Source organism: Ammodytes marinus (assembly GCF_949987685.1).
Source record: "Ammodytes marinus genome assembly, chromosome: 23".
Taxonomy (NCBI): domain Eukaryota; kingdom Metazoa; phylum Chordata; class Actinopteri; order Uranoscopiformes; family Ammodytidae; genus Ammodytes; species Ammodytes marinus.
In genome coordinates, this window is record NC_137227.1 from 2,310,785 (window position 1) to 2,323,245 (window position 12,461).

Consider the following 12,461-nt stretch of genomic DNA (forward strand, 5'->3'; position numbering starts at 1 on the left):
TGTATCCCTTTGCTGAGAGACGCAGGGCCAGACAGGGCAACTGTGTGCTGAGACACAACCCAGTGACGTGATGGCCCCCCCCTCCCCCCTACACACACAAAATAACAGCTAGAATGCCCGGGCCATAAAGGAGACCGATGTGCCCAGAGTGGCTTAAAAAAAAAGCCAGGCAGGCAGCGAAAACAGAGCAGGGGACCGTTATCCATCATAGCAAACAGGCTGCAAAACAACTTTACACCATCTGTAGAGTGAGTCTGCCGCCCCTGACACCAGCTAGCTCGCTGGTAGCTTACGTCAAAGACAGCAGGGCCACAATGCTGTGTCATTTCTACACAGATAAGGGTTGCCTTTAAAAACAACTTATAAAACAATTTTTCACACAAAGACTTCTGAATGAAACTTTTTTAAAGTGTAACTAGAGGAGTCTATAAAGTTAACTCAAGTTCAGTACAAAGATATTGGTACTCTTTATTTTACAGGCGCAGCATTCAAAATGCAATACTTGTAAAATGTCCAGCTGCTCTAATTAATATATTTATAGTAACAGTGGATCGCGTGGCTCTGTGGATGTGAATGGGGTCAAACACAGATAATTAACTCATATATTCTATAATATAATTGTTATACTAAAACCCTTCTCAGAAAAGGTTTGCATCAGAGTTTTATAGCGACTGTGTTTTCCCTTAAGCTTTCAAATGAGCAGAAAGCAGTCCCATGCTTAGGCAGATATTCAGACTCACGAGATGAATATTAATCCGCGTCTTGATTGACACCAAGATGACAACCAGGTCATTGTCTGCTGGCCTTTTCCCGTGCAGACGGTAGTGCTCTTCCGATAATAGTACAGATGGCATGAAATACCTTTTTTTTTGGATTTAAACCCCCCTTTGAAACAACCTTTTCAGTATAATGGTAGGCCCGCCCTTACCATGCAAGCTCACACTCCATCACCCTTGGGTTAGGTGTTCTCAACCTTAAGTGCTTGGAATGAGGATTCAAAATATCAAAAGGTGGGATCAAAAAATGAAGTTAAATGGCTCAGGAACACTGGGGCTTGAATACAGAGCACGATCCACAATGTTGCTCTTTAACCAAAGAGTTCATTAGATTGAAGAGAAACAGGGAGAAATGTCGTCTCAAACACTTTGGCACTTTAACACAATTGGGCTGTAAAAGAGTGCCATTGGGTGGAAGCGAGACCCATCACACTCACATTGAAACATTCCTTCCATCTGTAAAAAGAAAGAATATCACAGAGAGTGCTTTTTCTCTGCTTTTTTTCTTGGTGATCTGAGTGCTCTTACTTGATGTTGTCCAGGCAACCGGAGTCTGGTTTCAAGATGGCAGTGTGATGGAACATCTTGTAGAGAGCGATGCCCAGGAAAATCACATTGAGCTGAGAGACAGAGAGAGAGAGAGAGAGAGAGACAGGGAGAGAGAGACATAGAGAGAGAGAGAGGGGCGAGATGATGAAAACTTGTATGTTTTACTGTTTCAGTTCCATTCATTTTAAATCAGAGCACTCTGTAGCGCCGCTGCAGCCAATAACGCGCTTTCCCACTTTGCCAAACAGAGCGCAAAATCCTGACGAAACAGAGGAGAGGAACTGGACCACCTCTGATGGCACACAGCAGACTAAACACGGAACATACAAGACTGCTGCATTCTAGTATGAGGGAGCCTTTCTCACATCCAACTTATCCAAACAAGCTCATCAAATTTCAAATTCACACTTAGCGGCAGCCGCAGGGAATAACCGCAAACAACATGGCCTCCGTTTTCTTTTACAGTTCAAAGTCAACATTACAAGATACAATACAAAATAACATATAAGATACATGAAACAACTTGTGTTAAAGGCCAATGCAACAAAAGTGAGTCTTCAGCAACGTTTAAAGAAAAAAAAGTAAATTGGAATTGGGTGATATATGTTTGTGAAATAAAGAACTGAAGAAGAACTTTATAACCCTTAATATGCTCTCTGACATGTCACAAGCCATGATATAATTTAATGGTTGGCATGTAATTGTGTTATCACAACATGTTTGCTATAACATAGGATCCCCTTTGATTTCACTGTTGGGCAGGTGTTCCTGGTAGCACTCTTAGTTATGTACAATATTTCTTACAAAAAAAAAAATCTGCTTGTAGAAACAAAAAAATGAAAGCTTGACTCTGGGATAACCTAACATTTACAAAGATCGACCCTGGTGTATCATTATTTTCTTCAGTCTGTAATCATAAACATTTAAAGTGAGTCAAATGGGGCCATTTCAGAATGACTATGCCACTAAAGATTACAATAATTAAAAAGCTTTCACTTACTATAGTTCAGTTTACAGGTGGCATTCGGCTAATATTCTGAGAGTATGAACAAAAATGCAGCAATATTTTACTGTTTATAATGCACCGCTGCACCAAAACACCCCTCACTAGATTCCCAGGGTGTAGAATTAGATCTGAGCTCCAGCCGTCTTTTTTCCGACATAAATATTCTTGTTTGTAAATCTAATAGAGAAAGTAGTGAGTCATGAGAGAGGCACAGATGCATTGTGGATGATTACCGCCCAAACTGGAGCGTGAAAGTGCATTACGCGTGTTTGGATTCAGCATCCGGCTTGGGCACCGAGAGTTGTGTCATGAATATGTTAAAAATGTGGAGCATTTTTTGGTCGGAAATTCTGTCACGTTTTTTGAGCTGTTAAGGATATGCAAAGACTAAAAAAAGGAGAGGTTGATTCACTGATTCAGAATAGTGTTTGTAAGGGCTTATTGGTGGCTATTTGAAAACAGCCAGGAGCACATATGTTGCGCCAAAGCAATATGTCCAGCCTGTCATTGTTCTTAAATACACCAGATTTAATGAAGTTGGATCAATAAATGAGCTGAGTTTATTTATTTTTATTTTTAGGGGCTGCCCTAGCTGTGAAAGACACAGACACGCCTGTGTGTGTATGACGCCCTTTGCATAGAGCAAGGTGTCTGTGTGCCTGCTTATGTGGTGGAGGAAGGTAGTAGAGTTGGAATGGGAACAAAATCAATCATAATCGCGGGGTGGATAACTCTAACACTGCATACTGAGCAAGAGTTCGCCGCCTCTCACTTTCTCCAACCCCCCCAAAAATTGTCTCAGCCAGAGCTGGTAACCGCATCGGGGGAGTGAAGAAAAAAAAGAAGCAGCAATATATTCTCTACACTTCCCTCATTGGTTTCTCTGGGCGGCTCAGCGCCCGGCGGTGGCATATATGCTCACCAGGGCACACAGAGAGAGAGAGGAGAGGATAGCAGCTAGAAAAAGAAATAGGATCCTCGGCGGACCATTTAAGGGCCGACCCGTGGGCTAAGTAGGGTTAATGAGGAAAGGGAAGGGGGGGGGGGAGGTAGGGATGACATGCTTACCATAATTATCAAGGTTGCCGGTCCTATGAAACTCCAGATGAAGTAGGTGTCCAGGCGGAGCCAGCAACTGCAACGAGAGAGATAGAGTGGGGAGCAGGAGAGAGCGCGAGTAGGGAGGTGGGGGGGGGGGAGAGAGAGAGAGAAAGATGTGAGGTTATAGCTGTATTCTCCTGCTCCGAGGACATACATCAAGTGGAAGGGGCTGGGAGTGACACAGAAGAATAGGCACTTCAAAAACATAGATCGCCCTAAGGGGGCCTAAAGAATTATGACCTCAGTACGAATTTGGAGGAAAAAGGGAGCTTTTAGTGTCGGTGACAGCAATAATGATGGACTCCTATAATGGAAACTAGGTGCACCCTGAAAGGTAAAGACAAAACAGGAGAATAGGATGTAAGGTAAGCGTGTAAAGGTTGACTGTAGGGGTCAGATATGTATGGGGTCCTTTTTAAATGAGCATGCTCGCCAGACAGCCAACACAAGTGCCACCGCTGGGGACACAACCAAATGCAATGGCTGAACCTAGTTTAGCTTTATTGCAAACCCTTATCATGACAGAAATGAACACACCAGCATTGGAAAACAAAGTGTGGAGTTTGGACTGGTGTGCCTATGACCCTGTGGTAAGTTATGATATGTTGTATAGAGAAAATCTATCACATCTATCTGGTAGCCACAATATGCCATACAAGCTGATTGACCAGACTTTAGTTTAATTCTGTTCCACTTTGGCTGGTTATACGGCAGCAAATTGAAACCATCACACATGATCATTTATGGATGACTCAATTAGCTCTCGATTGAAACTTGACTGTATTGCTGCTGCAAAAGGAGCCGGATTGACCTCGACCCCCCTGACATACATGGGGCCACACAGAGTCCTTAAGCACTCAACAGAGCCGCTCACAAGTTCATGTCGACTGAGTGTGACACAGGACCGCTATAATTATGTCAATGATTAAATACCACGCTCTCTCCGACCTCAGACTTCAACATGAAAAACATTGTGCTTCTCCACCGAGTAAGTAAAGTGGGAGATAAATACAGTGCAGAAGCAACATGGGCCCGGTGGAAGGTGTCAGTGCTCCCATTGAAATGACAATATAAAAGGGTAAACTTGATTCATGACCTGTGCTTGAATTATTAATCTTTTAATCTCCGTGGTGGCTGCGGTGGCAGATAGACGCCTCCATTTTTGGACCACAGGAAACTTACAGTTCACACGGCCACGTTGTCATTCGGGCTGACGGGGAGGGAAAATGAAAGCGGCGGAGAATTGGCTGTGATTCAATAGCATTTTAAAAGGCAAATTGAAGTGTGCAGGTCACTTGTTTTCAATGAGGGCCAAATACCGAAAAATATACCAAGGGCCGAGCCATTCAATAGAGGTTTAAATATATCGAAATTAATTAAATGTTAATAAATGATGATTGATCATTTACTATGCTTAAAGAAAAAAAATACATCACAACTTTTCATTGAAGAGTTTTCATTAAATTTAGTTTCAAAAAGGGTTGGCAAATAATTTTCAAAACAGCAGCCTCAGATTGCTTCTTAGTGAACCCCCCTTCACAGCCCTATATATAGAGGGAAAGGGAATTCGAAAGGGTTCACGGGCCGTAGTTTGGACACCCCTGCTTTAGAGTCGGTGCTTACAAAAAGGGCAGAACTACAAAAAGATGAAACATTGCAAACATGCATCTCATAAAAAAGGCTGACTGCTTTAAAATGGAATTTTTAACATGTGCGTGTATTTTCTTCCATAAAACCTATTTTGATACTATGCAGATGGACTGTGATAGCAAAACAATGGCAAGATACATTGATCGTGTGGGTCCACTCTCTTTGAGGATATAACTTAATGAAACATTGCCAGTGTTTAAAGCAATGCAACCTACACAATTGGAAATTCAGACTAAGACCCTATACTACGATGGACGAGTATGTATTTGTTTAACTTTTTGTCACCAAAGAACTCGTCGCAACAAACAAAAGATAATACTTTGTGAAACGTGCCAAGACAAAAATAAATTGACTGTTCCTTTTGTTTTAACTGGGACTTGATACGCCGCCCACTCACTGATATCAATGGACGACATATGGACGCAAAACGAAGTGAGAGACGCACACAAAAGATGCACAACATGCACATAGCGCTGGCAGCTCATCAAAGCAACACGCTGCGTTTACGGCGCTGTTCTAAATGATGCTGAAGTTTATTTTGTTTTTGCTTTTGCCATCTCCATCTTCTTCAGATCATAGAAAGATTTTAAAAAGACATGGTGGGCTGCGGGCTTTCATATTTTTTTTTTTGCGCTGTCTCCCTTTTCCCCTACTCATGTCATGGTTGTGTTCCACTTGTATCTCCCCTCCCACTCTGTGCCTTATTCCTTTAGTAACCAAGCAAGAAACAGAAAAAGAAAACGCAAACATGCACCAGTCAAAACAGGAGCTATACTGTGTGTGCCCGCCAACAGCTTGTGCTGAGTCTTCTGGCATTGGCTCCGCCTATCTGTAGTGATCTGACACAGGCTGTCCTTTGAGGCGAGGCAAGCTTAAAGCTGAGAAAGACGTCTGTGCAACGCAGATAGTCATTTCATTGGCGGGACAGTTAAGCATGATGACCAAGTGACAGGGAAGCAATGTGAAATGAGTAGGCTAAGGACATCACTAGCAACATTCTGATTCCTTTCCGAAGTCCTGAAGCAGGTTTTTGTCCCACAGGATGACGTTTTTAGATGTCCATTAAAGGCAACCCTGGGAAGGTCTTGACCACTAGTGCTATGGAGCAATGTCTGGGCGGCAGTGGTGAAATGGGTATGGAGTTCGCCTCTGGAGTGTAGGGTCGGAGGTTCGATCACTCCCTACCCACACCGAAGTGTCCCTGGGCAAGACACTGAACCCCAAATTGCTCCCGATGGTTCAGAGGGCGCCTTGCATGGCAGCTACTGCCATCGGTGTATGAGTGTGTGAATGTGGTAAGAAATGTAAAGCACTTTGGGGCTGAGAGAATCGGCTAAAAAGCGCTATATAAATCAAGTCCATTTACCATATCTTAAAGAGCAGCTCCCTGTTTTGTTTCACACATGACTACTGCTCTTCACTACTAGCTAGTGTTGATATAGAAGCACAGAATACAGGTTTCAACATAAAAGAAAAATGCATCCAACAAATGTTTGCTAGGGGCGTAAAGATACAACGATTGTCATCATCCATTCTGAGCTGTTCTGAATGAAAACATAACTGTATTTATTTACAAGAGAACCCCACAGGGACCTCGACAATAAACACCATTCATCTGCAGATTTAATGGTGCAGACTTCAGCAAATACATTACCGAGACAAAAAGGTATGTCCTATGTTCCGAGTTTACAATTGGTCAGAGGTATTGCTTTCATTAAATTGGAGAAATGACACCGGGTCACATCCTTGTTTTGTTGACCCCTGAGCATGGTCTTCACTGGACTGAGAAGAGTAAAGTGTCACGCTCAAGGGAACAATTAGAGTGAATCTCTAAGGGCAATGAAATTAAAATCCCTCGAAAATTTCCAGAGATCAATGGATCCTGTTTGAACTGGGACTTTAAACAGAATGCACGCTGACCTTCCGGCTGCCTCTTTCAATGTGCTCACTTATGAGTCACCGTGACATTCAATTCAATTTAAACTTTATGTATACCAGAGAACTCATTATTGAGGGGTGACCCATTAACAATGATGTAGAGTCATAGCTTAAGACATCGCCTAAACCGATGTTCCTTTTGATATCAACTTGTTTGGATATTTTCTACTCAAAGTTTTCGGCTCTTGTACTTTTTTCTTTTCATGTTCCTTTATACTTCTACTACGCCATAAGGATTAAGGGGAAATATTACACTTTTTACTCCACTACACTATCTGATAACTTAAGTTACGAGTTACTTTAAAAACAATGATGTTATATGTAATAGGTGACTTGTAACTTGTAATAAAGTACTCCTACTCAAGTATGGTTTTCAGGGACTTTTTACACCTCTGCCAAATCAATTTGCGGCGCGACCATGCAACCCTCCCTCCCCCCCTAATACCTTTTGCTATTCACCGCGTGTCACGCCTTGTCCCTTCCCTCATCCTTCAGCGGCTTGCGTATAATTGTTCCACCGGTGGCAGCCTTTAATTATTCACATGATGCCAAGGCTCAGGCGGTGGCAGCTATCACCTCATCCATCAACCAGGAACTATGGCTCTGCAAATCTCCAAATGCACTGTCTAGAGCTTGCGATGTGTGTGTGTGTGTGTGGTAATGTGTGTGTGTGGTAATGTGTGTGCGTGCCATGCGTACGTGTGTGCCACATATGATAAACAGCTCGGGGGGAAAAGCAAACTGCTGATGCTGGTCTTCATTATTTTCAGATGGGTTTAAGATTAACAGTGAGAAATGGAACGATCCTCATGCCTATGCATTACACACTGCTTTATGGACCACTTTGTATACTCCCCGGAAAAGTGCTGTGGAATTATATCGTATGCAACATTCGCAGGGAAATGCGGAAAGGCAAGTCTCTGTCGCCACCCATCTTTCTGTTAATCTCCTGTCTCATCCTTTCTATTTGACTCTCAATCAACCTGTTCATAAACCCCCCCCCCCCTCCCACATACACACACACACACACTCCCTTGCCTCTGAAATGCTCCATCCCCACGCTGCAAATTTGCACATCTAAAAAAAAATGCTGAAGACATTAAATACAATAGCTCCACATCCATCCGGCAATACTATCTCCTGAAGTTAGCATTTTTCACTGTCAAAACAATGTCAATTCAGCAGCAGCGGAGGGGGAATATGTGCGAGGCCTCCGTAACTGTTTCCGCTTCATTTAAAGTTGATGATGAGCAATAGCCATTGGAGCGAGTGTCATCTGCAAGATTGTTAAAGCCGTTCAAACAAACACAAACATTTATATTGTTGTAAGGAGTGGCTTTTCGGTGGCTGTAAACACACAGAGTTGGTAGGGCTGAGCAACGAAAGTGTTGTTTTTGTGGTTTTACCCAACTTGACCCCACTAGACTAGGGCACAGGCTTTAAGGGCGTTGGTCAGAAATTCCAATGCGGGAATACTACAGAAAAAAACTCGGTAACACTTTATAATAACTATCCGTTGTAACTCGTTAATAGATCATTAGTAAACTCTTAATTAATGATTATTAATGATTTGTTAAGTGTTTGTTAGCAGTTTGTTAAGGATTTATAACAATGGTAGATAGTTAATAGCTTAATAATTGAATCAGTTCATCTGGGAGGTAATCCGAGATACCGACGAGGCTGAAATAGGCTATAGACTATACACAGTGCATGGGCAACTGAGGGCAGCCCCATTTTCAAATATTTTTAAATAAACTCAATACACACTGTGCATGCCATGGACTTGAACGTGACGTGATCAGTTAATCTCGGATTACCTCCCAGATGAACTGATTCAAATATTAAGCTATTAACTATCTACCATTGTTATAAATCCTTAACAAACTGCTAACAAACACTTAACAAATCATTAATAATCATTAATTAAGAGTTTACTAATGATCTATTAACGAGTTACAACGGATAGTTATTATAAAGTGTTACCAAAAACTCCAGGTAGTAGATTGTTTCCCTCCGTCATATAATGCATAGCACAGCTGGCTACGGGAGCTTGTTTAGTCCTAAATTACTCAGTGTTTCCTGCATTTGGGTCGCACTCACCACAAACTGACCGTACCAGCAATTGCTAGCTTTCATGCTAACCACTTCTAATGAAACATATTTGACTAATTTGACTCAATTTTAAGTTTCCAAAGAAGCTCCACATGAACCTGAAAGAAGCTCCCGAAAACAAGAGGACCTTTAAAAATGCTTTGTAATGTTAGAGAGAGGCGGGTGGAATATTGATCGATAGCATGGCAACAAAGGTCTGTTTGGTGTGCCACTTTCAAAAACTCGGGAGACTCACAAGAGATGGTTAAGTAAAAAAAGGCTGTATGGTTAGAAAGGCAAAAGCAAATGGACTGATCAAATCTAGGGTTATTTTCAAGGGTTTCATGAAGCCTATTCTCTGACAACTGACTAAGATCAACTGAAGACATTTACGACTTTCTACAAAGGCTGAGTAGCACTCTTGACAGACGAGCAATCTTGGTGTTAATAAAGATGCTCTGAAAGGATCTGTTGGTTAAGTGGTCAAAAGGACTGTTCTAGGAGGAAGTGTACTGGACTTAATCACTTTGTTTGAATTTCACTCATGCAAAAATGTCAAATCAATTATTTTGTCCTAAAAGGGTACCTTCATATGATTTTTTATGAACATGCAGATGGCAGCTAAAAGACAGCTTTTCAAGGTTGTTAAGAACCCTGTAAAGCCAAAAATCGACAACAAACTATGTGATTTGTAAGTAAGCGACATGATAGTAAGCATCTGAAAAGAGTTAGACATATTCCTCAATCCAAATGATGAGAAAGATATTGCCATGAACGTTTAATAAACTTTACAGAAATTCGATTTAGATTATATGCTCCGTTTCTCATTTCACAAGAAGTATTTTGAACCAATAATGACAGCCCGAAAATTCTACAAAAGGAATGACTGTTGCCAAGGAGACCTTTTGATACAGCCACGTCCACACAGTCCTGTCAATCTATCTTGATAGTAAAACATATGTTTATTTTTTTAAACTTATTTTTATGTTTTATTTTCAATCTGATATTTGTAAAAGCCTATTAGGACACCCAACTTTGATATCATATATTGATCTATGACTATTTTAGACCAGGTTTAAGAGTCTTAATGTCAACCATGCAGGAAATTAAGTGTGTAGAACTAACCAAAGGTGCAACCACCTCTAAATGTATGCTGTCCCTTATCAGTTGTGTATTAATTGTGTATTTGTTTGACCTACTAATCCTACTAATGAATTATACTGTTTTACTTTTCTTTCTTTCTGTTTCTCCTTTTTTATATATATTAAATGTTTCTATTGTATATCTTTGGGTAACACTTTATAATAACTATCCGTTGTAACTCGTTAATAGATCATTAGTAAACTCTTAATTAATGATTATTAATGATTTGTTAAGTGTTTGTTAGCAGTTTGTTAAGGATTTATAACAATGGTAGATAGTTAATAGCTTAATAATTGAATCAGTTCATCTGGGAGGTAATCCGAGATTAACTGATCACGTCACGTTCAAGTCCATGGCATGCACAGTGTGTATTGAGTTTATTTAAAAATATTTGAAAATGGGGCTGCCCTCAGTTGCCCATGCACTGTGTATAGTCTATAGCCTATTTCAGCCTCGTCGGTATCTCGGATTACCTCCCAGATGAACTGATTCAATTATTAAGCTATTAACTATCTACCACTGTTATAAATCCTTAACAAACTGCTAACAAACACTTAACAAATCATTAATAATCCTTAATTAAGAGTTTACTAATGATCTATTAACGAGTTACAACGGATAGTTATTATAAAGTGTTACCTATCTTTGTCATTTTTATTGTAACATCAACCTGCCTAATGGACTACAGATGGAAATGATCCCCCGGGCTACAATCTGGCATTTTTATGTTTACTGCAGCTGTACATGTTCATTAATGTGCATTGTCCTGAAACAAACAAACAAACAAACAAACAAACAAATACATACACACATACATACATACATACATACATACATACATACATACACACACACACACACACACACACACACACACACACACACACACACACACACACACACACACACACACACACACACACACACACACACACACACACACACACACACACACACACACACACACACACACACGTATACACAACATATTGTAGCTCTACTCACACTCGGTCCGTGCCGTAGCTGCGATAGTCCACCGCGGCGGAGACGGCCACTATCAGTGCTGGCACCCCGTAGCCCACCAGGTAGAAGTAGCGGCGCCGCGAGTGCTCGCTCTCAAACACCTCCACCAGCATGATGTACAGCTGCACGCCCTCCAGGAACATCCAGGTGAACGCAGCCAAGAAGAAGAAATGCAGCAGGGCGGCAAAGACGGCACATGCAATCTGCAGAGGGGTTTATAGTGGCAGAGATATAGAGAGAAGGGAGTGGAACAGAATCAAAACAGTTTTATTTGTATAACCCAATATCACAAATAGACATTTGCCTCAATGGGCTTTACATTCCGTACGCGTACAGTATGACACCCTGCCTATTAGCTCGGCTGAGAAAAAACTCAGAGTAAAGGGGTATGAATTTGAAAAATGTATTGAATAAGCACAGGTGATATTTCATTTCGTGATAACTGCTACTGCACATTTTATTTTATTTGAATATTTTTTTTATATTTTACACAGTGTCCGTGTTTGTCTTGTAGTCTCTGTCTCTTTGTGGTTCATTGTATTGTTTCACAGAAAAAAGAGAATAAAAAAGAAGGGAGTGGAATAGAAGGGGAAAATTAGAGTATTAACAGTTGAAAACAGATTTTGAATCAAATCACTTCGATGGCATTAGGCTGATTGATTTTTTCTAAAGGATTAAATGTCTGGCTTTGTTGGGAATGTAAGAACTGGCATAAAGTGTGTCACCCAAATGACTATGACTGAGCCGGCCCCCCTTTTCCTGACCTGTGCTTGTCTTTTGTCTTCCCAACAATTAGCATTGCTTAAGCTTTGATTGGCTAAAAAAAACGGATTGGACGTTTGCCTGTCGTTATACTGGCAGATGAAGTGACTGCAGCCACTGACTGAGCCCATGTGGTCAGTTTTGCGGTGGCTGGCATGGATGAAAGAGAGAGATGTGAAAGAAGTCAATGGTTTGAGAGCCATTTGGAACCCACTTGAATGTTTTATGCCACGGCCAGGTGCGAGTACACAGTTCAACACTTCCCCAGCGCTGACAGAGGCAAGAATAGACCAAGGCAGGCAGCCAGTCATTTGCATGTATTGCACATGCTCACACACACACACTACTTTCTAACAATATTAAGATGCAGTACTTACATGCATTGGAGTAATTATCAGCACAGTTGAACATAACTAGCGTAT

The 12,461-nt window shown here is 41.2% G+C and overlaps 1 protein-coding gene across 1 annotated transcript in view; it reads right to left on the reverse strand.

Annotated features, from left to right (window-relative positions):
• Positions 1-12,461, reverse strand: part of LOC307269320 (adhesion G protein-coupled receptor L3) — a gene marked incomplete at its 3' end in the record, with an annotated part of 164,878 nt that overhangs the window by 18,997 nt on the left and 133,420 nt on the right. Inside the window, exons 14-16 of the mRNA XM_080052261.1 lie at positions 11,260-11,480; positions 3,400-3,466; positions 1,305-1,396 (exon numbers count right to left, since the gene is read on the reverse strand). Coding sequence (XP_079908387.1) covers positions 1,305-1,396; positions 3,400-3,466; positions 11,260-11,480 — 380 coding nt within the window. The remainder of the gene's footprint in view (positions 1-1,304; positions 1,397-3,399; positions 3,467-11,259; positions 11,481-12,461) is intronic.